Source organism: Carcharodon carcharias, chromosome 23 (genome assembly GCF_017639515.1).
Source record: "Carcharodon carcharias isolate sCarCar2 chromosome 23, sCarCar2.pri, whole genome shotgun sequence".
In the NCBI taxonomy this organism is placed as follows: domain Eukaryota; kingdom Metazoa; phylum Chordata; class Chondrichthyes; order Lamniformes; family Lamnidae; genus Carcharodon; species Carcharodon carcharias.
The window spans coordinates 46,972,108-46,998,356 of record NC_054489.1 but is presented as its reverse complement, the minus strand read 5'-3'; the positions used below and the strand labels follow the sequence as shown (position 1 = coordinate 46,998,356).

Here is a 26,249-nt window from a genome sequence, read left to right as displayed (position 1 = left end):
ACACCATTTCAAAATTTACAGGTAATACAAAACTTGAAAGTATTGCGAATTGTGAGGACATTGTCTAGAACTTCAAAAGGACAGACATTTTGGTGAAATAGGCGGACCGGTGACAGATGAAATTTAATGCAGCAAAGTCTGAAATGATTCATTTTGATAGGAAGAATGTGGAGAGACAATATGAAATGAAGATACAACTCTAAAGGGGGTGCAGGAGCAGAGGGACCTGGGTGTATATGTAAATAAATCATTGAAGGTGGCAGGAAAGGTTGACAGTGCGATTAATAAAGCATACGGAAGGCTGGGCTTTATTAAAAGGCACACATAGGACAAAAATCAAGGAAGTTAAGTTAAACTTGTATAAAACACTGGTTCAGCCTCAGCTGGAGTATTACACCCCATTCTGGACACTGCACTTTAGGAAAGATGTGAAGGCACTAAAGAGAGTGTAGAAAAGATTCATGAGAATGGTTCCAGGGTTGAGGGACTTCAGCTAAGTAGATAGATTGGAGAATTTGGGACTGTTCTCCTTGGAGGTTGAGCAGAGATTTGATATTCAAAATCATGAGGTGTCTGGACGAGTAGATGGAGAGAAACTATTTCCATTGATGGAAGGGTTGAGAACAAGTGGGCACAGATTCAAGGTAATTGGCAAAAGGAGCAATGGTGACATGAGGAAAATCTTTTTTACACAACGAATGGTTGGGATCTGGAGTGTGCTGCCTGAGCGTGTGATGCAGGCAGGTTCATCAAGGCATTCAAAGGGGATTTGATTGTTATCTGAAAAGGAAGAATGTGCAGGGTTATGGGGGGAAGGCAGTAGTAGTAGGTGAATTGGTCCTTCAGCAGGCCAGCATATACATGATGGGCCGAATGACCTTTTAAGCTGTAACTATTCTTTGATTCCATGCTCTAGTAGGACGCCTCTGGTTTTTTAATGGGACATCTGGTTTTACATTCCAATATTGCCCCAGTGGAGGGTAAAACCGGGAAGTGAAACCAGTGTTCCACCTGAACTGGTTAGTTTCCCACTGGGCAGAATAGGTTCAAATTTCTCTCTCCAGATACACACATACAATGAATTTGCGAGTGATATATTGTGATCAACTATCTGTTGACAGTGTCATAAGACCATAAAATGTAGGAGCAGAAGCTGGCTGTTCAGCCCATCAATTCTGCTCCGCCATTCAATGAGATCATGGCTGATCTGATAATTCTCAGTTCCACTTTCCTACCTTTTCCCCAAAGCCCTTGATTCCCTTACTGATTAAACATCTGTCTATCTCAGTCTTGAATATGCTTAATGAACCAGCCTCTACAGCCCTCTGTGGTAAAGAATTCCATAGATTCACTACCGTCTGAGAGAAGAAATTCCTCCTCATCTCTGTTTTAAATGAACGCCCCTTCACTCTGAGATTATGCCCTCTGGTCCTAGACTCTCCCACAAGGGGAAACCGCCTCTCAGCATCTACCCTGTTCAAACCTGCTAAGAATCTTATATGTTTCAATAAGATCGCCTCTCATTCTTCTTAACTCCAATGAGTACTGGCCCAACCTTCTCAACCTCTCCTCATAAGAAAATCCCTCCATACCCGGGATCAACCTCATCAACCTTCTCTGAACTGCCTCCAATGTCAGTATATCGTTCCTTAGATAAGGGGGCCAAAACTGTTCACAGTATTCTAGGTGGTCTAACTAGTGCCTTGTATAATATTAGCAAGACTATCCTATTTTTATGCTCCATTCCCTTTGAATAAAGGCCAATATTCCATTTGCCTTCCCTACTACCTGCTTAATTTGTATGCTAGCTTTTTGGGATTCATGCTTGAAGACCCCCAAATCCCTCTGTGCTGCAGCTTTCTGCAGTCTTTCTCCATTTAAATAATATTCAGCTCCTCCATTCTTCCTGCCAAAGTGCATAACCTCACACTTTTCCACATTATATTCCATCTGCCAAGTTTTTGCCCATTCACTTAACCTGTCTACATCCCTCTGTAGACTCTGTCATCCTCCGCATTTGCCTTCCCACTTATTTTTGTGTCATCTGCAAATTTGGTGACAGTACATTCACTTCCCTTATCCAAGTCATTAATATATATTGTAAATAATTGTGGCCCCAGCACTGATCCCTGTGGCATTCCACAGGTTGCCATCCTGAAAATTTCTCTCTTATCTCAACTCTGTTTTCTATTAGTTACTCAATCCTCTATCCATGCTAATATACTACTCCCAACACCATGGGCTCTTATCTTATTAAGTAGCCTTATGTGCAGTACCTTATCAAAAGCTTTTTAGAAATCCAAATATATTACATCATCTGGTTCCCTTTTAACTCTCCTGTTTGTCACCTCCTCAAAGAATTCTAATAAATTTGTTAGGCATGATTTCCCCTTCATGAAGCCATGCTGACTCTGTTTGATTAGATTATTTAATTCTAAATTCTCTGCTATTACATCCTTTATAATAGACTCTAACATTTTCCCAATGACAAATGTTAAGCTGACTGGCCCATAGTTACCTGGTTTTTGTCTCATTCCCCTTTTGAATAAGGTAGTTTTGAACATTGGAAATTTTCTAGAATCGAATGATTCTTGGAAGGTTTCTACCAGTGCATCCACTATCTCTGTAGCTACTTCCTTTAATATACTTGGATGCAACCCATCAGGTCCAGGAGACTTATCGACCTTTAGCTCCATTAGTTTCCCTAGTACTTTCTCCTCGAGTGATAGTTATTGTATTTATTTCCTACCCCCTTTTGCCCCTTGATTATTTAGCATTGGAATGCTGTTAGTGTTTTCTACCGTGAAAACTGATGCAAAGTATTTATTCAACTCCTCAGCCATTTCCTGGTTCCCCATTATTATTTCCCCAGTCTCATTCTCTAAGGAGCCTATGTTCACTTTGGCCTCTCTTTTCCTTTTTATACATGCTGTGGCTTTGAAGTCACATGTAGGCCCGACCAGGTAAGGACGGCAGATTTCCTTCCCTAGAAGGACATTAGTGAACCAGATGGATTTTTACAACAATTGGTAATGGATTCATAGTCTGCTGTGGTGGTATTCAAACCCAGGTCACCAGAGGATTGCCCTGGGTCTCTGGAATATTAGTCCAGTGTCAATGCCACTATGCCACCACCTCCCTAATTTTGGTTCATATAGTTCTTGAATCCAAGTGTAACTACATATTGGGTTTGGTGTACTGGCACAGAGGGTAAACTTACCATGACCTTGTTGTTATGGTCGGTGATGTTGGTATTGTAGGTCCATGAGGCCTCTGTGTAGTCGTACCACACTTTCTCCGTAACGTTGTTGTAGTTGGTCAGAAAGCTGTCTGCTAATTTTTCATCGGTCACTTTGTCTGCAAGAAGTCAAGGGACAAATTATAGTCATGGGATGATGACAATGACAGCAACAATAATATATATTTATATAGCACCTTTAATGTGGAAAAATGTCCTATGATGCTTCATCAGACAAAGTCTGACATTGAGCCACAGCTAATAGGACAGATGATCAAAAACTTGATCAAAGAGATGGTTTTAATGAGCCTTTTAAAGGAAGAGGGAGAAGTAGCGAAGTGGAAAGGTTTTGGGAAGGGGTTCCACAGTTTAGGGCCTAGGCCAGGCTTGTCCAACCTTTTTGTAAGGGTGTGGAGTGGGGGCAGTTGTGGTGCACATTTCAATTTTTCACACATTCGGGGGGGCTGGTGAGCAAATTTCAGAAAGATAACATAAATAGAAAATTCTGGAAAAACTCTGCAGGTCTGACAGCATCATCAGTGGAGAGAGAAAAAGTTAACATTTCAAGTCCATGTGACCCTTCTTCAGAAAGATAACGTCTAGCACAACATTAAACATGAGTTTCAAAAAAATAAGCTGACGTATGAAAAGAAACAACTTGCTGAGCAAGAGAAAAACATAATAAATTGATTATTAAAAAAAAATAAAGATGACCATTTGAGCACGAATGGGTAAGTGTGTGTGTGTGTGTGACCAGCTCATTCCCAATCTCAGGTGCTCACTCATTCACCATCACCGCTCTGAGGGTGGGTAAGAGTGCCTTTTGTTGTGTGGGTGTGGGGGTGAATGAGAACCCTGAGACTGGAATTGAGCCAAACATTCTACCCTCCTCTCACCCCCACCTCTCTCTCTCTCTCTCTCTCTCTCACACATATACTCACCCCCTTCTCTCTCTCTCTGACACACACTGATCCTTCCTCTCTCACTCTCTCTCCCTCCTTCACACACCCACACTCACCCTCTCTCCCTCTCTTTCACACACACACACAATATCAGTCGCCCTCCCTCCCTTTCTCACAAAGTCACCCTTTCTCTCTCTCACACACACTCACCCCATCTCTCTTACATGTGCACACACTCATCCACATACAAATTCACCCTCTCCCTCATACAAACACACACTCATCCTCTCTCTCACAAGCGCACACACACACACCCTCTCTCTCTCTCTCATACACATGCTCACCCTTTCTCTCTCTCATACACACACTCATGTCCTCTCTCTCATATATATACACACACACCTGCTCTCTCTCATACACTCTCTCTCATACACACTCTCTCTCATAAATGCACATACACACTCACTCTTTCTCATACATACATCACCCTCTCTCTTTCTCTCTCAAACACACACATTCACCCTCTCCCTCTCATACATGCACACGCTCACCCACTCTCACACATACACATGCTCACCCTCTCTCTCTCTTGCACACACACTCACACCCTCTCTCTCTCTTGCACACACACTCACACCCTCTCTCTCTCTTGCACACACACTCACACCCTCTCTCTCTCTTGCACACACACTCACACCCTCTCTCTCTCTTGCACACACACTCACACCCTCTCTCTCTCTTGCACACACACTCACACCCTCTCTCTCTCTTGCACACACACTCACACCCTCTCCCCCCATACATACACATGCTCACCCTCTCTCTCTTACACACACACACTCTTTCATACATGCACACACATGCTCTCTCTTCTCTTGCACACACACACTCACCTTCTCTTTCATACCTACACATGCTCACCTTCTCTCTCTCTTGCATAAGACACTTTCACACTCTCTCTTACATACACACACACACACACTCGCAAAAACATGTTCTCACCCTCTCTCTCAAATACATATACACTCGCGCGCACTCTCTCATGTGTGAATGCATTCACCCTCTCTCTCATCCATACGTGCGCACTCACCCTGTCTCTGACACATATGTACACACACTCTGTCACAGACATGCTCACCCTCTCTCTCTCTGACAACTACCTACCCACTCTCTATTACCCACCATCTCTCACCCACTGACCCACCCTCACTCACTTAACCTCGTTCACCAAATTGGAAATGTACAATGAGAGAGTGGAAGAGAGGCCTGGTGCAAAGCCTGAGGCCTAATGATGCCCAAACATGGGGGCGTGTCCACGGATGTGCAGAGAGCTAGTAGAATGTGGGGAGGAGCTGGGGGAACGCAACAGCCTGGGCCAAAGCACCATAAACCAGCGGGGGCAACGTTTAGTGAGCTCCATTCCACAATTGCCACTGTTCACTATTACTCCAGTCACAGCTTGGTTCTCTCCCATGTTTGCTGCCGATTGGTTCAATAGTGAGCCTATCAGCAGCAAACATGGAGGAGAGCCAGGCTGTGATTGGAGGAGCAGTTTTTGCAGAAATCTTCAAACTCACTGACCCGTCCTACCAGCATTTTCAACAAAGGCCTTCAACTGCCTAGGCCCGTGGGTCAAAGGTTGGACAAGCCTGGACTAGGCAGTTGAAGGATATGGCCACCATTTCTGGGGCAAAGAGATGCACAGGAAGCCAGAGTTGAAGGATCGTAGAGAATCTGGAGTGTTGTAAAGCAGGAAAAAGTTCAGAATGGAGAGACCACAGAGGGATTTGAAGAAAAGGTTGTAAGTTTTAAATTGGAGGCATTGCTGAAGTAGGAGCCAAGGCAGCAAACACAGAGGTGACTGCAGATAGGAACGTGACGACATACAAGGCACATGCTGGGTAACCTGGGTTTGTGTTTGGCCACTCAGTACAGCCATGGTTTGTTTTGACAGATATCACACGATCATTCTCACAGTGTTTAAATTCATGTTCCCATGAACTGACTATACATGTTGCTGACACTAACAGATTCTGAGGGGATTCAGTTGCCATTCCGGCATCAGCACTAAGGACAGGCCTAAACTCTACGTTCGTACAATTCAACAAGTACAAACTAAGAAATGGAGTAAAATCCCAGTAAGCTGACCCTCCTTCAGAGGCTGCATAGAAATCTGCAGGGCTAAAGTAAAAATGGAAGATTGGAAGCTTAAGTATCTCACTCATGGATCAACCACCTGTTATATGCCTGCTGGAGACAGTGGATCTTGCAGATGGTTCATTTGACAGAGTTCCTCATCGTCAGACCTTTCAGACATACACCAAGACATAGCTTGGCTGGTGCTGAGAAGGGCCCTCCCTGTCAGACCCTTCCTTAATGCCTAGAGTGTCAATCCCTCCATGTGCTGCCCTCGAGGTAGGGAAGAGAACATCATTCACCTCCTTCCAGAACGTGTCTTTGCAACAAAGGTTTTTAAATCGAGGTTCATCCTGAGCAGCTCAGTGATGCAGGACTCTTTGCTCTCTGGGCTGTTCCCAGAGACACACACTGGGACTAGCATCAACTGTTGCTGGAGGACTAACAACTTGGTGAAAGGTACTCTTTGCTCTGCCTGAAACCAGTGTGACGAGCTGTCAATGGCCAAGTGTTGCAGGCTGACATTCCAAGGTCCAGGGCTATGTGCTGAGGGACACACTAAAGCTTGGGGCTGCTGCCTTGAGGCTCAGTGGAGATAGGTCACATTCTAATGCCCTCCCACTGTAGAACCCTGAGGGACTGGAAAAAAGGGGAAACCCCTTGGGCTATATGCACCAGAGAATCTTTGACATGGACTGTACATTGTAAATTTAGTGAGGCACCTGAGAGTGCCACATAATGTATTGAAAGAAATTGAACTGCATTGAACTTTTATGGAAGGTCAAATTTGCCTGAAAGGGTAATGGAGACAGGAACCCTCAACTCAGTTGAAAGCTGTCTGGATATACACCTGAAGTCCTGTAACCTCCAGGGCTATGGACCAAGTGCTGGAAAATAGGATTAGGCTAGGGGGAGGGCTTGATTTTTGGCTGGTGCAAGCACGATGGGCAGAGTGGCCTCTTTCTGTGCCCTAACTGTTTTTACGTTTTCTAAATGGTTGAAAAGGAAGAATATGCAGGGGGGTGGGGAGAGAGCAGGAGAGTGGCAGTATGTGAATTTCTTCTTAGGAGAGCCAGCATAGACACAGTGGGCCAAATGGCCTCCTTCTGTGCTGTAAAAATTCTGCGATTCTATAATTCTAATGGCCTGTACATGTTTATTATACTGCACACTTTATGAGCCACACAGGGAGTTTTGGGCATAGTGAGTGGTTAGGTTTCTTATTATAAACAAGCAAAGACCAAGAGCTCTCCTTAGAAATTAAATGGACCAGGGAGGTAAGGTATGGCCAATTGGATTGCTATATTCGATTGTACCAAGCTGATTGGTTGCTGGTATAGTCTTGACTGCATGCCTGAGGTTAATGCCCTCTGATGCTCCACCCATTTCTTACACCTGCCCTTCGTGCCACTTACCAATGCCATTTGGGTATCCATCAGGGATTGGAGGATGCCAGTCAAATTCAGGCCAACCCAGCTCTTCTTTGTTTAGTTTGTTCTCATTCAGCAGCCAGTCAGTGATGGGCTTAAAATACTCAAGCAGAGCTGTAGCATCCATTTTCTTGCTGCCTGTCATCTTCTCAAGGATGACCTGCCAATCTTCAGAGGAACCAGCTCTCAGTGCCTCACTGAAAGAGAGACCATAGGAAAGTACTTATGCATAATTATCTTGGATTGCAGAGACTTGTTATATCATGTTCTCTAGATGTGACAAAGATCCCTCGTTGATTCGATTCAGTATAGGAGCCAGTGTAGATGGCTGCCTCATGGATTTGCAGTGCCTCTGTCTGTAGGTTTATGTTGGGTTCTACATGTGCATCCCAACAAGAAAAATGCTAGTACATCATTCCTCCCAACTATGTGGCCATTTAATTTCTAGATATCAGTGGGGTTGCAGCTATTGGTGGATATCCTGTGGCCAATAATCTAGCCGTAGGATTGGGCCATGCCTGATCACTGGGTTTTCAGAGCACTGTGCAGGGTAACACAAAAATCACTTTATATGGTTAAAAATAAGTCCAGCCATTCAAAGAGCTGAACAATTCTGGGGCCTGGATAACAGGCATAGCTGCCTGCAATATTTGACATTCTGATTAAAATGGGGTCTCAGTACCTCAGCAGGAAGCAATGACTGACTGAAGGCTAAAGAAAGAATGGGAGACAAAAATGAAGAGACAACAGGGAGATGGTCAGCCTAGCTAACACGTTAACATTTTCTAAGTGGGCCTTCCTGTCTTTCTCAGGCAGGTGCATGATGGGAAGACCCTTAACTTGATTGTGAAATTTGTGCATGTTAGGCCACAGGATTCAGTCTCCACACCCCTCTGTACAAGATGCCTGACGCTATATTATCAATGCCTATGTGCGGTGTCTTAGTCCTTTGTGAGGTTACTGTTTCTCCATTTTTTATTCCTGACAGGGACAAAGACTCAGAACCTACCGGAGTTTGTTACCAGCTGCCTTTGAGTTGTAAATGTCACATTTATGCAGAGGTCCTGTTTGTCCTGCCTCATTGCACAGAGCTTTGTGGAATTGAAACTGCAGGATAAAACTCACAAAGTACCTGGAAATAGTAACAGGAAATTAGTTTCTTAGGAACAGAGGAGCTGGAGGGCAATTAAATCACAGCTGATCTCTAACTCACTCCATTTATTTGTCTTTACTCCCTATATGCTCTGCCATTTAAAAGATCATGGCTGATCTGATTGGATAGATTTATCCAATCCATATGTAGATTGAAGTCACCCATGATTACTGTGTTATCCTTGTTACATGCACCTATTTCCTCATTTACATGCATTACATTACCATAACTGTTTAGAGGCCTATAAATAACTCACATTAATGTTCACTGCCCTTTCCTGTTTCTTAGCTCCACCCAAACTGATTCAACACCTTGATCTTCCAATCTAAGATCCTCTCTCACTGATATACTGTTCTCATCCCTTACTATCAGCGCTATCCCACCTCCTTTTCCTTTTTGTCTGTCCTTCCTAAATGTGGAATATCCTTGAATATTCAGTTCCCAGCCTTGGTCACCCTGCAACAACGTCTCTGTAATGGCAATTAGATCATACCTGTTTACTTCTATTTGTGCCATCAGTTCATCTACTTTATTGCAAATGCTGCATGCGATCAGATAGAGTGCCTTTAATTCTGCTTTTTTAACATTATACCGTATTTTGACTTTATTTGTTTCTGCTGCCTTCCATTTTTGTTTATTACTTTTCAACTTCCTATTTACAGCTTTGTTTTTCTCCTATCTGAATTCCCTCTCATTGTCACATGCCCTAATAAACTGGTTAAACCCTCCCTAACAGCATTAGCAAATCTCCCCATGAGGCTATTAGTGCCAGTCCTGCTAGGGTGTAAGCTTTCCTCCTTATACAGGTTCTAACAGCTGCAGAACTGATTCCAATGCCCCAGAAATCTAAAGCCATCCCTCCTACACCATTTCTCCAGCCAAATGTTCATTCATTAAATCCTCCTGATCTGTACTCACTAGCATGTGGTACTGGGAGTATTTCTGAGATTGCTGCCTTACAGGTCTTGCTTTTCAATCTCTTTCCTATCTCTCTCAGATCTCTTTTCAGGACCTCATCCCTCTTTCCAGTGATGTCATTGGTACGTCTGGCTGTTCACCCTCCCCCAAAAGAATGTCCTGCAGCTGCTCATCCTTGACCCTGGAACCAGGGAAGCAATACACCATCTGTCTGCTCCCCTAACAATCAAATCTCATTCCATTATTGCTCCTCTACTCTTTAGTAGCTGTGTTTTCAGTAACCTATGCCCCAAACCCTGCTATTGCCTCCTTACACCTCTCTGCCTTGCCACCTTATTTTCCTCCTTTAAGACACTCCTTAAAATCCATTCCTTTGACCAAGCTTTTGATCATCTTACCTAATATCTCCTTATGTGGCTTGATGTCTGTTGTAGGGTGTTGGTTGCAGTTTGGTAGGTTTGAAGAAGTCTTCATAGTCATATGTAGGTTAACTGTAATTATTGATTCTTAGAACTATTGACAAATATACAGTAAGCGGTACGAGCTAGGAGCTGTCTCCATGCTTGCTGGTACACATGGCTCTGTCCACCCTGGGTGCTGGTCATGTACTCTTATATCACTGTGTGGATGGTACTGTACTCAGTCCCACATTAACCCTACATGTGCCAGACTGTTATACTACAGTGTCATACTTTGTTCTATAAAGTTTCTGTAAAACACCTTGGCAAGTTTCATTATGTATAAGGTGCTAAGTAAATAAAAGTTGTTGTTTTCAAATCCCCCCATTGCTTCATCCCTCCCTATCTCTGTAATCTCCTTTGGCCATACAGCCTGCTGTGATACCTGGGCTCATCTAATTTGGCCTCTTGTAATCACCGGTTTTAATCACTCCATCATTGATAGCCATGCCTTCAGCTACCAAGGTCCAAACTGGAATTCCCTCCATTACCCTCTCTCCTCTCCATCTCACTTTCTTCTTTTAAGGTGCTCCATCCTCTTTGAGAAAGCATTTGGCCATCTGCTCTAATATCTCCTCATGTGCCTCAGTGCCTAATTTTGTTTTATAATGCTCCTTGGTCCTTAGGACATTTTATTGCATTAAAGGTGCCAAACAAATACAAGTAGTTGTTGTTGAGAGAGCTGCAGGTTTCCACTACCCTTTGTGTCAAAAGTGCTTCTGGGTTCACCCCCGGAGCCCAGCTTTACTCCCCTGACAGAGGAAGTAGCTTCTCTCTGTATACCCATTCATTATTTAAAAAACTTCAATTTGATCATCCTTCAACCTTCTAAACACAAGGGTTTGTAAATCAAATAAAAGCAAAATACTGCAGATACTGAAAATCTGAAATAAAAACAGGAAGTGCTGGAAAAGCTCAGCAGGTCTGACAGTATCTGTGGAGAGGGAAAGGGAGTTAATGTTTCGAGTTCAACATCGGTCTTCTTTGGAAGATCAATTGCAAATCAAGTTCATGTAACCTGTTCACTTAACCCTTTTAACCCCTGTATCATTCTGTGCTGTACAACCTCTGAGATCTATAAATCTTCACCAAGGTTAAGTGCTAAAAGCTGAATGTCTGATGATTCATAGTCACTCTTTGATGTTTCTTTCCTCCCTCCTCCCCAGTTTTTTCAAACCTGTCTCAAGAAGGGGTTCACTTCCAATGGTACTGCCTGTTCTCTGCTATCTCACAGATTCTGAACAGGGTGTTCATAACTCCAAGGGGTCTAAAAAGAATGGAGATTGAGGAGGGAGAGAAGGAGCTGTCATCGTCATCATCCCTGCACTGTTTGCTGGATCGTGACTGCCTCCTCCCCTGCAACAGTTATGTCACTTTAGCCCGGGCTTCTATCCTCAATGTGATGCTGAATCAGAGCCACATGGTAGGGGTCAGGCTGCTCGGTGCCTTCCTCACTCACTCTCCCACTCACTCACCCCCCTCACTCACTCCCCCTCACTCACTCCCCCTCACTCACTCCCCCTCACTCACTCCCCCTCACTCACTCCCCCTCACTTCATTCCTCACACTCCCTCCTTCACTCATACACCCTCTCTCACTCGCTCCCTCCCTCCCTCACTTCTTCTCTCGCACTCTCTCTCCATCTCTCAGTTCCTCACTATTGGCCACTTGCTCCCCTTACCCAAGCCCGCCTGTTGTATCAGGAGTTCTGAGGGGAAGCACTAGCCAGGATCACTAACAGCCGACTGGCAGGGGAAAAGATTAAAAATTAACGCGTTGAAAATGGGGTTCTTCTGAAATTCAATGCTTTTGAAATTAAACTTACATTAAAATTTTAAATATGAATGAGCCTATTGCAAAGAGAACCCTGAGCCTAAATAGAAAGGAGAGCTGGGCTGAAACCTCACTTTTATTGGACAGTAACATTGTCCAATCTGAAAGTGTAAAGTTTTGCCATGTGACGGAGGGGTGCGCTGTTGGTGTTCCAGTCAAGTGGCTATCTGGGAAATGTTAAACATTGGCCACACTAGAGTTCCCAGCAACCCTCTATGCTCTTACTGAATGACTAACCAAATTCTGCCAGCAGAGCAAAGTATGGGCAGTACTAGCATTGCCAGGAAAACAATCGGTGCTTTCCACTCAATACTGCATGCCAGGGTCTCCATTTTCCAGTGTGCTCTCTGTTCAATCAGGTTTATTTGGGCAGGGTGTGGACAGTGGTCCTGCATTTTCAAGCACTTGTTCCCATTTAGTGTCACATATAGCTATTGTCCCCAGAGCTCATTGCAACAGCTTGGCCTCCTCTTTCCTGGTCCAACAAAGCTCCTCACACAAGAACAGCAGCTTCCACTCTTTCCAAATCCACCAGGAAGACTACCTCATCTGCTGCATGCCACCTTTAACCAGTCCTGAATCTGAAGGCATGGGAACATAGGAACATCATGTGTTCCTCCTGTGCTGTCAACTCAATCGCAAAGGTAGAATTTAATTTATGTTTTTAATGAGCGTGCATTAAAAGTTGGTTTCTGCTGCTATCAGGAATAATGATCCAACTTTCATCCCGTCATCTAAAAGCTGGTATTTTGCCTCCCGCACAATTAAGTTCCCTCATATGGCCTTGTTTTCCACTCTCGGGAGCTTCACTAGCTTCTGCCCTAAGTATCTGGTACCTTTACCAAGCATTTGAAGGAGCTTTATCTGAAATCCTATTTCCTTGGACAACTTTACCTGATGTAAGGTGTGTTTGCCGGGATGTGGTACTTGGCACCAGGGTCAAAGTTCTTTACATCTCTTGGAATGGGTGAGCAGATCCCTTGGTACTTTGTCCTGGAAAACACAAGACCAGTTAGAAACTAAATCCCGAGGCAAAACCAAAAATTCGGATCAACCTCGTCATGGGCCACTTGGTGCCTGGTTGTTGCTTTACCTCAGATACCACCATTCATAGTTATAGTTCTCTGGTGAAATCCGTCCATTGAACACTCCCCAGCGCCACTGGTCAATTAGATATCCAAATGGGAGGAAGGCAATCTTTTCCAATGCCATTTTCAGGAGGTAGTTAATGTCGCTTTCTGTCAAGGAAATAAAGTGATTGGATTGAGTAAGATAGAAGCTGAATGATCCTTTTTCCCTTGCTAAGGTTTTCACACCCTCCCCCCACCCCACCCCACCCCAATTTTCTTTCCTTTCTTGAAGGTGTTGACTCTCTTTTGGTTATAATCTCATAGACATCACAGCTCTTCAGTACCCCACCCAAATGGGCATATAACATATTGGGCTCCACATTACAGGAGGGATATTGAGGCTTTAGAGAGGGTTCACTTGGAGGCTAATTGATATGAGGAAATACAAATACAGAGAAAGACTTGAAAAATCAACCCTTTTATTGTTGGAATGATGCAGATTACAGGTTGATTTAATCTACATGCTTACAATTACAAAGTGATGGGACAAGGCAGATATAAGCAGACTGTTTCCAGTCATTGTAGCAAGGCATAAACAACATACTTGCCCTCTGTGCTGCTGAGGTAGAGAAGGGAAAAACAACCAGAGTTCCTGCCCTGATCACCACTCAGACACTCTTTTGCAGTGCGTCTGTGCACAGACACAACTTGGCTTGGCTGTGTTGCAATTGCCTGTCAACACTCACTCCCTGTAACACCTGGGACAGCGATCCCTTAGTAAGCTGAAGAAGTACAGCCATGAAACTATCCCCTCAACAAGAGTCAGCAATTCCAGGAAAGGTGACATTAAAGTGGAGGATGGGAAAAAAAATCAAGAAATAGTGACTGGCTGACACAAATTTGGGTTTCGGAAGCCTATCAACCAGAGGAAAAAGCATTTCTATAGTATTTTTCACAATCTCAGGGTGTCCCAAAGTGCTTTGATGACTAAGTTGGAAAAGTAGTAGCCAATTTGTGCACAGCCATCTCCCACAAACAGCTATGTGATAATAACCTGTAAATCTGTTTCACTGATGTTGTTTGAGGGTTAACAATTGGCCATGTCACCCGGTAGAATTCCTTTGCTCTTGTTTAAGAGTGGGTTTTTTTTACATACATCTGAGGGGGCAGACAGGGCCTTGGTTTAATGTCACATCCAGAGGATGATAGCTCTGACAGTGCAGCGCTCCCTCAGCACTGAGAGTGTCGGCCTGAATTTTGCGCTGAAGTCTCTGGAGTGGGACTTGAATCAATAACTTTCAGACTCAAGAGGCCCTGAGAAAGGAGAAGGAGACAGGTTAAGTACAACATAGTGAGGAGGAAATGTGCGCATCAGGGATTTGCTGCTTTTAAGGAATCAGAGAGTCATGTTCAGAGGGAATACTGCCCAAACTGATAAGCAGAAAAATCTTTGGCGAATAATCACAGAACATCCAAGACGATGTATGTCTGTGAAATTTTTTCCTTGACTTTTAATTGAATTAAAATTCAGTTTTTTCTCCTATTCTGTGAATTTGCATTCACTACAGTGAAGACTGTCATCACTGGAGAATGCCTACTGCTTTTCTTGCTCTACATTAATAACCTAGACTTGGGTATGGAGGGCATTATTTCAAAATTTGTCGATGACACAAAACCTAGAAGTATTGTGAACTGTGAGGAGGATTGAGGTTGAGCTTATGAGGACATAGACAAGCTGGTGGAATGAGGAGATACGTGGCAGATGAAATTTAGTGCAGAGACGCATGAAGTGAAACAATCTAGTAGGAAAAATGAGGAGACACAACAAAGTAAAGGCTACACTTCTAATGGGAGTGCAGGAACAGGGGTATATGTGCAAAATCATTGAAGGTGGCAGGGGAGATTAAGGAAGTTGTTAATAAAGCATATGACATCCTGGGCTTTACAAATAGGGCCATAGAGTATGAAAGCAAGAAAATTATATTAAACCTGCATGAAACACTAGTTCAGACTCAAGTGTAGTATCGTGTCCAATCCTAAGCATTGCATTTTAGGAAGTGGCTCTGCCAGGAATGTCTAAACCTATTTCTTTATTTAATTAGATAATTAGTTTTTAATTGAATGAATTATTTTAATTAATTGATTTATCTAGTTTCAGTAGCTGATTTATTAAAGTAATAACAAGTTACAATGACAAAAGAACTCTCTCCTACTATGAATATAAAACAAACAGAATAAAAAGTAATGCCCCCTTACCTCTCTGCACCAAATTCCCAATTACACTGAATTCCAGACTTAGCAATCAGCTTACAAAGCATACTTTCACAACTACTCTGTGCTTCACATCTTCTAAAGCTCTCTCTATACTGACCCCTCAAATGCTCTCAGGATAACACAGCATGGGTTGGATACAGAGCGTAAGTTTCTCTTATTTTTATATTATCACTCTCTCTTTCTCCATTTCTGGTGCAAGGAGCCAGGCTGAAGGTACATGTGTCAGAATTGTGGATGAGTTGGAGTGAATGGACAATCGGGGACAGGAGGAATAGCCAGGTGTTACAAAGCCAGGTGTTACAAAGCCAGGTGTTACAAAGCCAGGTGTTACAAAGCCAGGTGTTACAAAGCCAGATGTTACAAATTATTTACAACTCAAACCGGACATTTAACACAACAGGTTGACACTAGTGAAAATTTGAGGTTGCAAAGGTGTTTTTTATTCTTTCAGGGAATGTGGGCCTCGCTGGCTAGGCCTGGATCTGTTTCCCATCCCAAATTGCCCTTGAGAATGTGGTGGTGAGCTGCCTTCTTAAACCACTGCAGTCCATATGTTGTAGGAACTCCCACAGTGCAGTTAGGGAGGGAGTTCCAGGATTTTGACCCAGCGACAGTGAAGGAACGGCCAATATATTTCCAAGTCAGGATGGCGAGTGGCTTGGAGGGGAACTTCCAGGTGGTGGTGTTCCCATGTGTCTGCTGCCCTTGTCCCTTTAGGTGGTAGAGGTTACGGGTTTGAAAGGTGAAGTCAAAGGAGTCTGAGTTGCTGCTGTGCATCTTGTAGATGGTACACTCTGCTGCCACTGTGTGTCAGTGGTGGAGGGAGTGAATGTTTAAGTTGGTGAATGAGGTGCCAATCAAGTGGGTTACTTTGTCTTGGCTGGTATCGAGCTTCTTGAATGTTGTTGGAGCCACACTCATTCAGGCAAATGGGAAGTATTCCATCACATTCCTGACTTGTGCCTTGTAGATGGTTGAAAGGCTTTTGGGAGTCAGGAGACAAGTTACCCACTGCAGAATTCCCAGCCTTTTACCTGCTCTTGTAGCCATAGTATTTACATGTCTGGTCCAGTTCAGGTCAATGGTAACCTCCCAGGACGCTGATAGTGGGGGAATCAGTGATCACAATACCATCGAATGTGAAGGGGGGATGGTTAGATTCTCTCTTGTTGGAGATGATTATTGTCTATTCTTGGGTGGCATGAATGTTACTTGCCACTTATCAGTCCCAGTCTGAATGTTTTTGTAGTAATTATCATTTTATTTAGTGTGCACTGTACCTTTAAGAATGACACTTGTTAAGTAAAATCATATGATCTGTAGTAACCAATAGGAGAGTAGCGCAGGCTACCTCATCAGACAGTGCAGAGATGGAGTTGGAGTTGAAAGCACATGTGTAGTTGCTGCTGAGTATGTTGTAAATAAACTTAATGGGCAGGATTTTACCATTGGCGAGCAGGGGACAGGGCCCGTTGGCTGACGTGAATAATGACACAGGATGACGTTGGGCAGAACTCCCAATGTCACCCCGCCCCATTTAAATTTTCAGGAAGGCGGGGGCGCAGCAAAATCAGCTGCGGGCCCGCCGACCTGTCAATGGCCAATTGAGGCCATTGACAGATCAATTAAAGTTATTAGCGGACCTGCCCATCTAACCTTAAGGTTGGCGGGCAAGCCAGGAGCCTTGGCGGGAAGTAGAAAAAACATGAAAGCTCATCCACATTTTTAATATTTTTAGAAGTAGAGGCGATCTCCCTGAAGCAGCACTTAGCCTCAAGGAGATGAATGCGCTCTTTTGTGCGTATGCGCGAAAAAGCGCACTCTCAATTTTGGGAATCTCCCCCCCCCCCCGACCATGGAATCACATAGCGCTTCCCTGCAGATGTCACGCTGGGCGGGCCTTAATTGGCCCACCCATGTAAAATGGCGCCCTGGTGATCGGAGAGGGCTCACAAGAGCTCAATACAGCTAGGAGACAGGGGTCCAGATAAACTCCAAGGCAGTGCCAGCTCAGTGAAGCTAGCTGTCTAGCAAGGAGCTGAAGAATCAGCTAAATGAAGCCAAAGAGGCTATGGAAGCAAAATTTGCAGAATTTCCCAAGAAGCAGACAGATAATGAAGGCATAGGTAACTCAGCCACTGAGCTCAGGCAAGTTGAGTTTGCATCTGAGAGAAGTCTGGCCAATAGTGAAGTCTAAAGGAAGGCCAAGATTAAAGCCTGTGCTAGAAAGAAGAGGGCAGATAGAAAGAAGATGCAGAAATACTAATAGGGCCTCCACATGGTTGAGGAGAAAGTGAGAGCCATAAGAGAGACACCTGCACCAAAGAACACCTCACAGCTCAAATCATTCCCAGGAATAATCAACCAATGTTGGCTTACCCAATTTGTCTACAGTGCTGGCTCCCCTACATTCTCCATTCAAAAAGAACCAATGTTGGTCTTGGGAGGAGCCCCAGAAAGACAATTTCATAAAGGTGAAACAATTGTTGCACTCATCAGTCTGTTTGTGCATTACGACCAGGTGAAAGAATTGGTGCTGACATGTGATGCATCTCCCTATGGAGTGGGAGCAGTGCTCTCTCTCATCAGATGGACAACGGCACGGAACAGCCAATAGATTACGTTTCAAGAATGTTTACCACAGCTGAAAAGGGATACCCAAAGATAGAAAAAGAAGGCCTGTCCATCATCTTTGGGTCAAGAAATTTCACCATTACATGTACGGACGCTATTTTACAATCTTTTCAGACCACAAACCATTGCTAGGATTGTTTAGTGAGGGCAAGGCTATACCACCCATAACCTCAGCAAGAATACAACAATAGGCTTTAATTCTGGCAGCGTACAAATACACTTTTGTACATAGGCCTGGCAATCAAATCGCAATCGCCGATGAACTTATTCCTTTGCCTGAACAAGAAAATGATGAGCACACTCCAGTTCCACAGGAACTTGTTTTAGTGTTAAATTTCTGAGATTCTTCGCCAGTAACCATTCAGCAACATGAAGAAATAAAGGCCATCTCAAACTGTAGAATGGTAGCACAGCAGAAGAAATGTGAACAAGGCTCAGGGGAAGCCTTGGTGATGGAACCATCGACAGGTCAGAGACTGGACAAGTCGGGACCCAGTCCTTTCTCAGGTACGAGAACAAGTGCTTCATGGTTGGTCACAGGAGCCCGTGTCTGATGAAATGAAACCATACTTCAACAGAAGACATGAAATAACCAGCCAGGGTGACATCTTATTGTAGGGAGCACGAGTGATAGTTCCTCCAAAGGGGAGAGAGCCACTGTTAATTGAACTAAACAGTGCACCTCCAAGAATTTCCCGAATGAAGGCCATTGCACACAGCTATCTATGCTGGCCTGGGATGGGTGGTGAAATAGAGAGTTTAGTAAAGCAGTGTGTGCAATGTCAGCAACTGTAAAAGTTGCCAGTGACAGCTCCGTTACACCCATGGGAGTGGCCAGGTAGACCCTGGATGTGGTTACACATTGACCGCATTGGACCTTTCCTGGGAACAATGTTTCTGCTCATTGTCGATGCCCATTCAAAATGTTTGGACGCATGAGGTGAAGTCACCAACATCGGCCGCTACAATTGAGAAACTACGTCAGAGTCTCGTCTTTTACCGACTGCCAGAAGTAGTCGTTTCCGATAATGGCACGGCATTCACGAGTGCTGAGTTTCAACGGTTTATCAGCCTCAACGGTATCACTCATGTGAAAACTGCACCATACCACCCTTCCTCAAACGGACTGGACGATAGGGCGTTTCAAATGTGCAGGACAGGCATGAGAAAGCTAATTGGTGATTCCTTGGCAACCAAGCTAGCACGCTTTCTTTTTCATTACAGGACCACCCCTCACACAACAACAGGAGTTACACCGACGGAATTATTGATGAAATGCTGTCTTAGGATGAGATTGAGCTTAATAATGCTGAATTTTGAGGGGAAAATGGAAAGGAGTCAGGGAAGCCAGGAAACTAGACACGACTGGCATAGTTGCAAAAGGAAATTTACCGTGGGAGAGATGATAAATGTGAAAAATTTCAGGGAAGCACCAAAGTGGTTACTGGGTAAAATAAGTGTGGTGACTGGACCTCTATCTTACCATTTGGAGGTGGAAGGCCAGATCATCTGTAAACATGTGGACTATTTAAGGAAGAGGGAGATAAATCAGCATGCAGGGTTTTGATCTGGATAAGATCTTGGGGTTGATGTGTTTTATCTATGAAATCATCAGCACAATGCTGAACTGAGGGTGAGGGGGGTGTAGGTCGTACATACAAAGGATTTTCATTGAAACCTGTTTAAGGTTCTATCCAATCAGAACCCTGGACTTCTGCATAATCCTGAGTACATAAACTGGTGTACCTGTCTGCCAAAAAGTAGCAATGTTACTTTTTAGAGAATGAGGAAAGAAGAATCTCTGATATCTAAATAGTTTAACTAAGGTCCCGGAGGCTTACAAAATATTCAGAAAACTCCCTGAGCAAATTCAGAACAGCCATGATCTTATTGAATGGTGGAACAGGTTTGAGTGGTTGAATAGCCTACTCCTGCTCCTAATTGTATGTAACACATTGGTTGTCAATGGAAGAGACTGCTTGAACTCCAGACTTACACATCCAGCTTTGCATATTGCACAGTAGATTTACATTGAACAGATGATGAATTTACAGTGTTTATTGTACATTTTTAGTCAGACTCCATTTGTGGAGGTGGATTTTCCTACCGTTCCCTATCTTACGAGGCACAGAGCTGGTTAATGTAGAACGGCTTGTTCTCTTTGGAGAAGAGGTTTACTAGACTATGAAGTAGATTAGCGATAGCAATCTGGATAACCTGGTCTCTGTGGTGAGGCATTCAAATACCAGATGATATTGGTTAAAAATTTGCTTTTCCTCTTCATTGTGCAGAAGACGCTCTCAATTTACGGCCACAGTGAAGAAGGAATAGGGAGGGAGGGAGGGCCAGCGGGTTAGGTCTGTGTACCCATAACTCATGACTTGGTTTCTCAGGGGTTCCCTAAATTCTTGGAACTGGGTAGTGAGACCTCCAGTAAGAGTGCTGATGAATTATGAGGGATGCGGATGGTGAGGGCAGCACATTCTCAGCCCTCACTTTCCTCTCACTCTGGCACATGAATAGCCTCACAATGCTGAAATTTGTGCTGAGCTGGACTGCAGCAAGCCACCCAAAGATTAAAGGAGATGGAAGGCAAGTAAAAATTCACCCAAACCAATCCTCACAGCCAGTAGGTCCCAGTGCCAACCTTTCTGGAGAGGCCTGTTAGATACACTCCTGTTATTCCCCTCACTGATTCCAACACAAGGTTTCATCAAGAAATGCACCTGCACTAGGAGGTGGGAATGCCTTAGGTCTAAAAATTGAGCAAACTGCTCTTCCAGGAGAATGATTGGCCCTGCGGAGTGAGGAAACAGGAGAAAACCTGGATGAAGAGATGAAGAATAAGTTACCAGGGAAGGTCACTGAACAATTTATGGGGAGAGGAGAGATAAACTGAGCAGCCAGGTCAGTGGGTGTTGAATTTTATCAAAGGGATGGGGCACACATGGGTACAATGCCCTTGTCCTGTTTCTAAACATTCCCCCTTTATCTTGTTAATTCTTACAGTCCTTGAACCTGGCATTGAAGGAACATTGAGCATCTTATCAATGCACTCTGATTGCAGACATAGCAATTACTCTTTTCAATTTGTTCAACATTATGAATTATGTCTAAAAATAAGATAACCATTTCAAATTTCAGGAGTTATTCAACATGAGTTAAATGTCACTGTCCAAAAGCAATTACACAAGAGGATATCAACTACTGCTCAGCATTACCGTCTAGAAATACAACAATGAAATTTTGACAAGGCACTGGAGTCTTTTGAAATCCAGCCTTGGCTTTGCCTAATAGCGAATGTTTGTTGTACCTTGCTCTTTCTCTTATTTTCTCTAATCTTGGGGTTATTCTTCTTTCAGCACTTGTTTTGCTTTCCCCCTTTAGGACCCTCAATAGTTTTAAAAAACACTTGCCTCCATTTTGGTGCATATCACAGGAGCAGAAAGTATTCGTCCAATTTCCCTTTGAAAATTACTACTGAATCGGTTTCCACCAGCCTTTCAGGCAATGCATTCCAGATCATAAGAACTTGCTACATAAAAAACTTTCTTCATCTCCCCTCCTATCAATCCAATACAAGCCGACTGGTGAAGCCAGAACCAAAACAGAGATTTTCTTTATTGCGAAAGGTTATTGACTTTGTTCAATCTCACAGCTGTCCTCCCACTCAACCCAGTGTCCCAGCTGTCCCCTATTTATATGCACTTAAAGACATTTAATACCAATCACTTGATCCTCTTAATATCAACAATGTAATTAACATGAACAAATCTTAACAATGTAATTGACATAACATTAACACCTCTGATTCTTTCAATTATCTTAAATCTGTGTCCTCTGGTTATTGACACTCCTGCCAGTTTCTCCCTGTCTACTACTATAAAGAGTTACAAAGCCTTTTGAAACAGCCATCCAATTAGTCCCATTCTCCTACTTTTTCCCACATAGCACTGCAAATATTTTTCTCTCTAAGTTCATATACAATTGCCTTTTAAAAATTAGGAGCCAATCTGCTTCTACCACCCTTAAGCCTTAACTGGATCTGTTCTTCATTTTCTGGTTCGGTGAGGATTCCTCTTACCATTGTCATTCATGGCAGATTTCAGTAGTCCAATTTGATTCAAGTGCTTGGGCGTGGACACTGAGAGTGCCATTACGTCTCCGATTGCTTCGTGGAAGCCTGGGTTGGCCCCACTCCTGAAGCTGACTGGTTGATCCTTGTACTGAAGATAGTATTCCACATGGCCCATTTCATGGTGTACGGTGAAGAGCTGCTCCATAGTGACTGTCGTGCACTGTTTGATTCTGGAAAGTCAGATTGGGGTGGGAGGATGGTTAAGGTAATCTTATGCAATAGGGCCCAACACCTTACCTGTGGCTTTTGATCACCTCCAGAAGAAAAAAACAATTGTTGACAAAGGACCAGTGAATAACCCCTCATTAATACCAAGACTTCTATTTATATAGCACCTTTCACACCTTAGAGCACTTTACAACCAATGAATAACTTTGAAGCTAGTCATTGTTGTAATGTAGGGAACACAAGAGATAATTTGCACACAGCAAGACCCCACAAGAATCAAGTAAGCTAATGCCCACATATTCTACTTTGGTGGTGTTGGTTGAGAGGTAAATGTTAGCCAGGACATGGGGTGTCCCCTACTCTTCCTCGATAGCACCATGAGATATTTTACATAGTCCTGAGAGGGCAGATGATTATAATGTCTCTTTCAAAAGACAGCACCTGAGACAGTGCAGCACTTCACTGAAATGCCAGCCTAGATTTTGTGCTTGGGAACCTGCAGTAGGATTTGAACCCATAACCTTCTAACGCAGGAGTGAAAGTGCTGCCAATTGAGCCTCAGCTGCTTTCCAATAGCTTCATCAATGTTATATCATGCAACCACCAAAATGGTAAAAGACAAACTAGATGGTCCTTGAGCTTACATCCCATGTTCCTAAACTTTTTGATCGTCTTTACATTCTACTAACCTGAAGTCCTTCTGGTTGTAAAAGTCCCAAGCAGATGCATGGCAGACAACTTCCCTCCCATCCTTGGGTTTCTCGAGCATTGAATGATTCCAGAATTCCTGTGGCATCGGGATGAGCCCCAGGGATTCGAAGAACTTCTCCGATTCTCTGAACATGTGAGTGACATTCCATTGCTGTAAGATATTGCAGGAGAAAAGAGGTGAGGGATTTATCCCCAGAACAGCTGTCCTGGCACAAAGGGGAATGGGAAACTCATGGACAATCCACAATACCTGCCTTCCGTGATCCTACATGCTTCATGTCCCACATTGTGACCTCTAACCTTCATTCAACCATGACCCTAAAGTCCTCTGAGCTCAACACAATCTTAACCTTGGACCCACCCTCCCTTTAGGTGAAACAGCCTTTTTAGTTTTTTATTTGTTGTTTAAACAGACATAACATTTAAAAAAACATGGTGATAAAATTAATGAAAATCAGCATGTGTTAGGGACAGGAGGGGATAGGTATTAATTGCACTGGTGTTTGCTGCTGTCTTGCCATATTCATTTGCTGATGCCCCCGCTATTCTAATTTAATTAGTAATGAGCAAGCGACTGCTCGTTACTGCTGGTCCATTTATTTATTCTCTGGTGACTGTGCAACTCCATGGGTTGTTAATTGTTAGGAGTTGATTTTTCAGGCAACTTTTCTTGGTGGAAACATTGAACTTTATTTACAAGACAGCAGCGGGTACATATGTGCATTTAACTCTATAACTCAAGAGGAATTCTCTCCTCGAGGTTTGCCGTGGTGCTAACTCATTGGTTTATACAGATCATGTGATCTTAGAACACAGGATTATTCTTAAAGCTATGTTTATCAAAACTATAATTACTACATTCCTCCCCCTTTAATTTTTCTGTACATTTTGTATTTACAAGGATATTTATCTCATGACATTACAATATTTACACAGATCATGAAATTACAAGTTCAGTCTTTCAAGTAGTTTCCTGGTCCGTGTGGAATGTCGTAGCTCCACGATTTCCGATTCTTTTGTAGGAACCACATTCTCTGGAACCGCATTAACATCAGGTGCCTCCTTAGGCTCGGGCAGTTCAGTGTCGTCCACTCAGACAGAGACATCGGGCATGTCTATCCTTGGTTGAACAACCTCAACAGCAACCACAGGTTCAGCAATGGTTACAGGTGGAACAGCATTTTGTTGGGGTATCTCCCTTCTTCTTAAATGATCCATGTGCTTATGGGTGATCCAACCCTCCACTTCCATGTGCTACAACAATGGTCCGGTCACAGAGCTTACTCTGCCAGGTAACCACTTCGGTCATCCACTGAAATTCCTTATGTATACTGCTTCTCCAACAGTAAATTGTCACTCGCGACTATGCAAATCATGAGTCGCTTTTTGGTTCCCTTGACTTTTTTACCACCTTCCCCTCCAAATTGGGAAGTATCAGGTTTAGTCTTGTTTGAAGACAGCGCCTCATCAGTAACTGTGCATCCTTGTCCCACGTGTTTTCTTCTTTCTACCACAGAGTTTAGTCTCAGCCTTCTTTTTGACTCCACTGCCGGCCTGACTTCTTTCAGGTGAATTCTCAACTCGTCTTAGTTTGGTAGTTGAGCTACTCATAATTTCATCATGGCATCTTGGAAAGTTCCATGACTTTTGCTTTCAAAGCCTCTTTAGCTTCAGTCAGCTGATCCTTCAGCTCTTCCGTCTTCTTGGATCTGTTGGCTTCCTCCTGGAAACTTGAACATTGCTGCATCTTCTCTGCCAACTGGTTCTTCAGTTTGCTCAGAGTGACGTTAAATTCCTCCTGTTCCTCTCTGTAATTTTGCTGAGGTACAAACTTTGACCTGAGGGACCCTTGTAGAGTGTGAAGGTCTTTCAACAGGTTTTCCTTTTCTTTGCAAAGCTCAGTCACTTCATCTTGAATTCTGTTATTCAGCAGAATCTCCTTGAGTTTCTTCTGCTGTTTTTCCATGTCGTTGTTTAAGACAATCTTTATTTCTTCAAGTTGCTGGATGGCTACACACTCCTTTTTCACCCTATTGCAGTCCTTGGACTCTCCAGGCTCTTTCGGAAGTACTTGTCCTGTTCCTTTTCCAACTCAGGAGCTCTTCCTGCTTCCTTTTGAAATCTCACTGGCCAATCAAGGTTAATTTCCCTCAACCAATTTCGACCTAGAAGGCTTGATCCTCTGCCTTCTAATACCATCGCTGGTAGATGTGCTGATTGGTGTCTATAATAAACAGTTACTCTGATGATACCTTTTATCTGGATTTCTTTGCCTGAGTACGTTTTCAATTTGGCAGAGGTTTGTTCCAAATTTAATTGCTGAGCATTTTTAGTTAAATATCTGAATGTGTGTTCTTCTACTACAGTGGTAGAAGCACCAGTGTCTACTTCCATTTTTAAGGGTTTATCATTCAGTTGCAATGTGACAGTAATTGGCTCTGTGTTACCAGCTTTCATGGTGAATAAGGAATAAATCTCAGAATTGGTTGTTTCTGGCTCTTCCACACTATATACTTCATTTGACTTCGTTTGTTGCCAGGAGGCCTGTTTAAATCTCGCTTTGCAATGTTTCAATATGTGCCCACTTCTGTGACAAAAATAACATTCCATCTTTTTAAATTGCCAATCATTAGGAGCATGATTGTTTCCACATCAATAAAAATTATCCTTTAAATTTGCTGCTAAGCTGTTCCCTCTAAATTTTTGGTTAGCAGGGGCTGTTTCCTGCTTCGTTGCAGAGTCTCGGCTTTTTGCGTCCCTTTTGGATGCCCTTTCCTGTCCAACCAGGAAAATGGTGTCATTTTGCGCACCTTGAATCACTTGTGAATCCCTTACAGTGCTTTCCATTGCAAGCTCTATTTCTAATGCTTTCTTAAAATCAAGATCCACATCAGCCAACAATCTTTGCCAAATAGCATCCACTTGCACGCAATAGACCAAACGATCCCTGAGTGTATCGTTTACCAATATCAATATTCCATTAATTATTTTAACTTTGTCATATAGCTAGCAATGGTCTGCCCTGGAATTTTGCTGGAATACTCACTGGTTGATGAATTTATTATTCCATGTCTGTGCACCACTCTATTAGTTGATTCACTAGGTTAGTATATCTGTTGATCTTTGTATTAGTGAGTCACTGCTATCTCTTGCTTCTTTGATGCATTTTAAATTTGCTGCTGAGTT

The 26,249-nt window shown here is 43.3% G+C and overlaps 1 protein-coding gene across 3 annotated transcripts in view; it reads right to left on the bottom strand.

Annotated features, from left to right (window-relative positions):
* The window catches only part of ace (angiotensin I converting enzyme (peptidyl-dipeptidase A) 1), a 194,497-nt gene that overhangs the window by 68,046 nt on the left and 100,202 nt on the right, over positions 1–26,249 (bottom strand). For 2 of the 3 annotated variants that reach the window (XM_041173612.1, XM_041173615.1), the window contains exons 7-13: positions 23,042–23,214; positions 22,131–22,354; positions 13,162–13,306; positions 12,963–13,061; positions 8,716–8,838; positions 7,692–7,903; positions 3,221–3,357 (exon numbers count right to left, since the gene is read on the bottom strand). In XM_041173612.1, the coding sequence (XP_041029546.1) occupies positions 3,221–3,357; positions 7,692–7,903; positions 8,716–8,838; positions 12,963–13,061; positions 13,162–13,306; positions 22,131–22,354; positions 23,042–23,214 (1,113 nt within the window). Of the gene's footprint in view, positions 1–3,220; positions 3,358–7,691; positions 7,904–8,715; positions 8,839–12,962; positions 13,062–13,161; positions 13,307–14,192; positions 14,342–22,130; positions 22,355–23,041; positions 23,215–26,249 lie in introns of those variants that run through there. The other variant, XM_041173616.1, reaches the window with a different exon arrangement.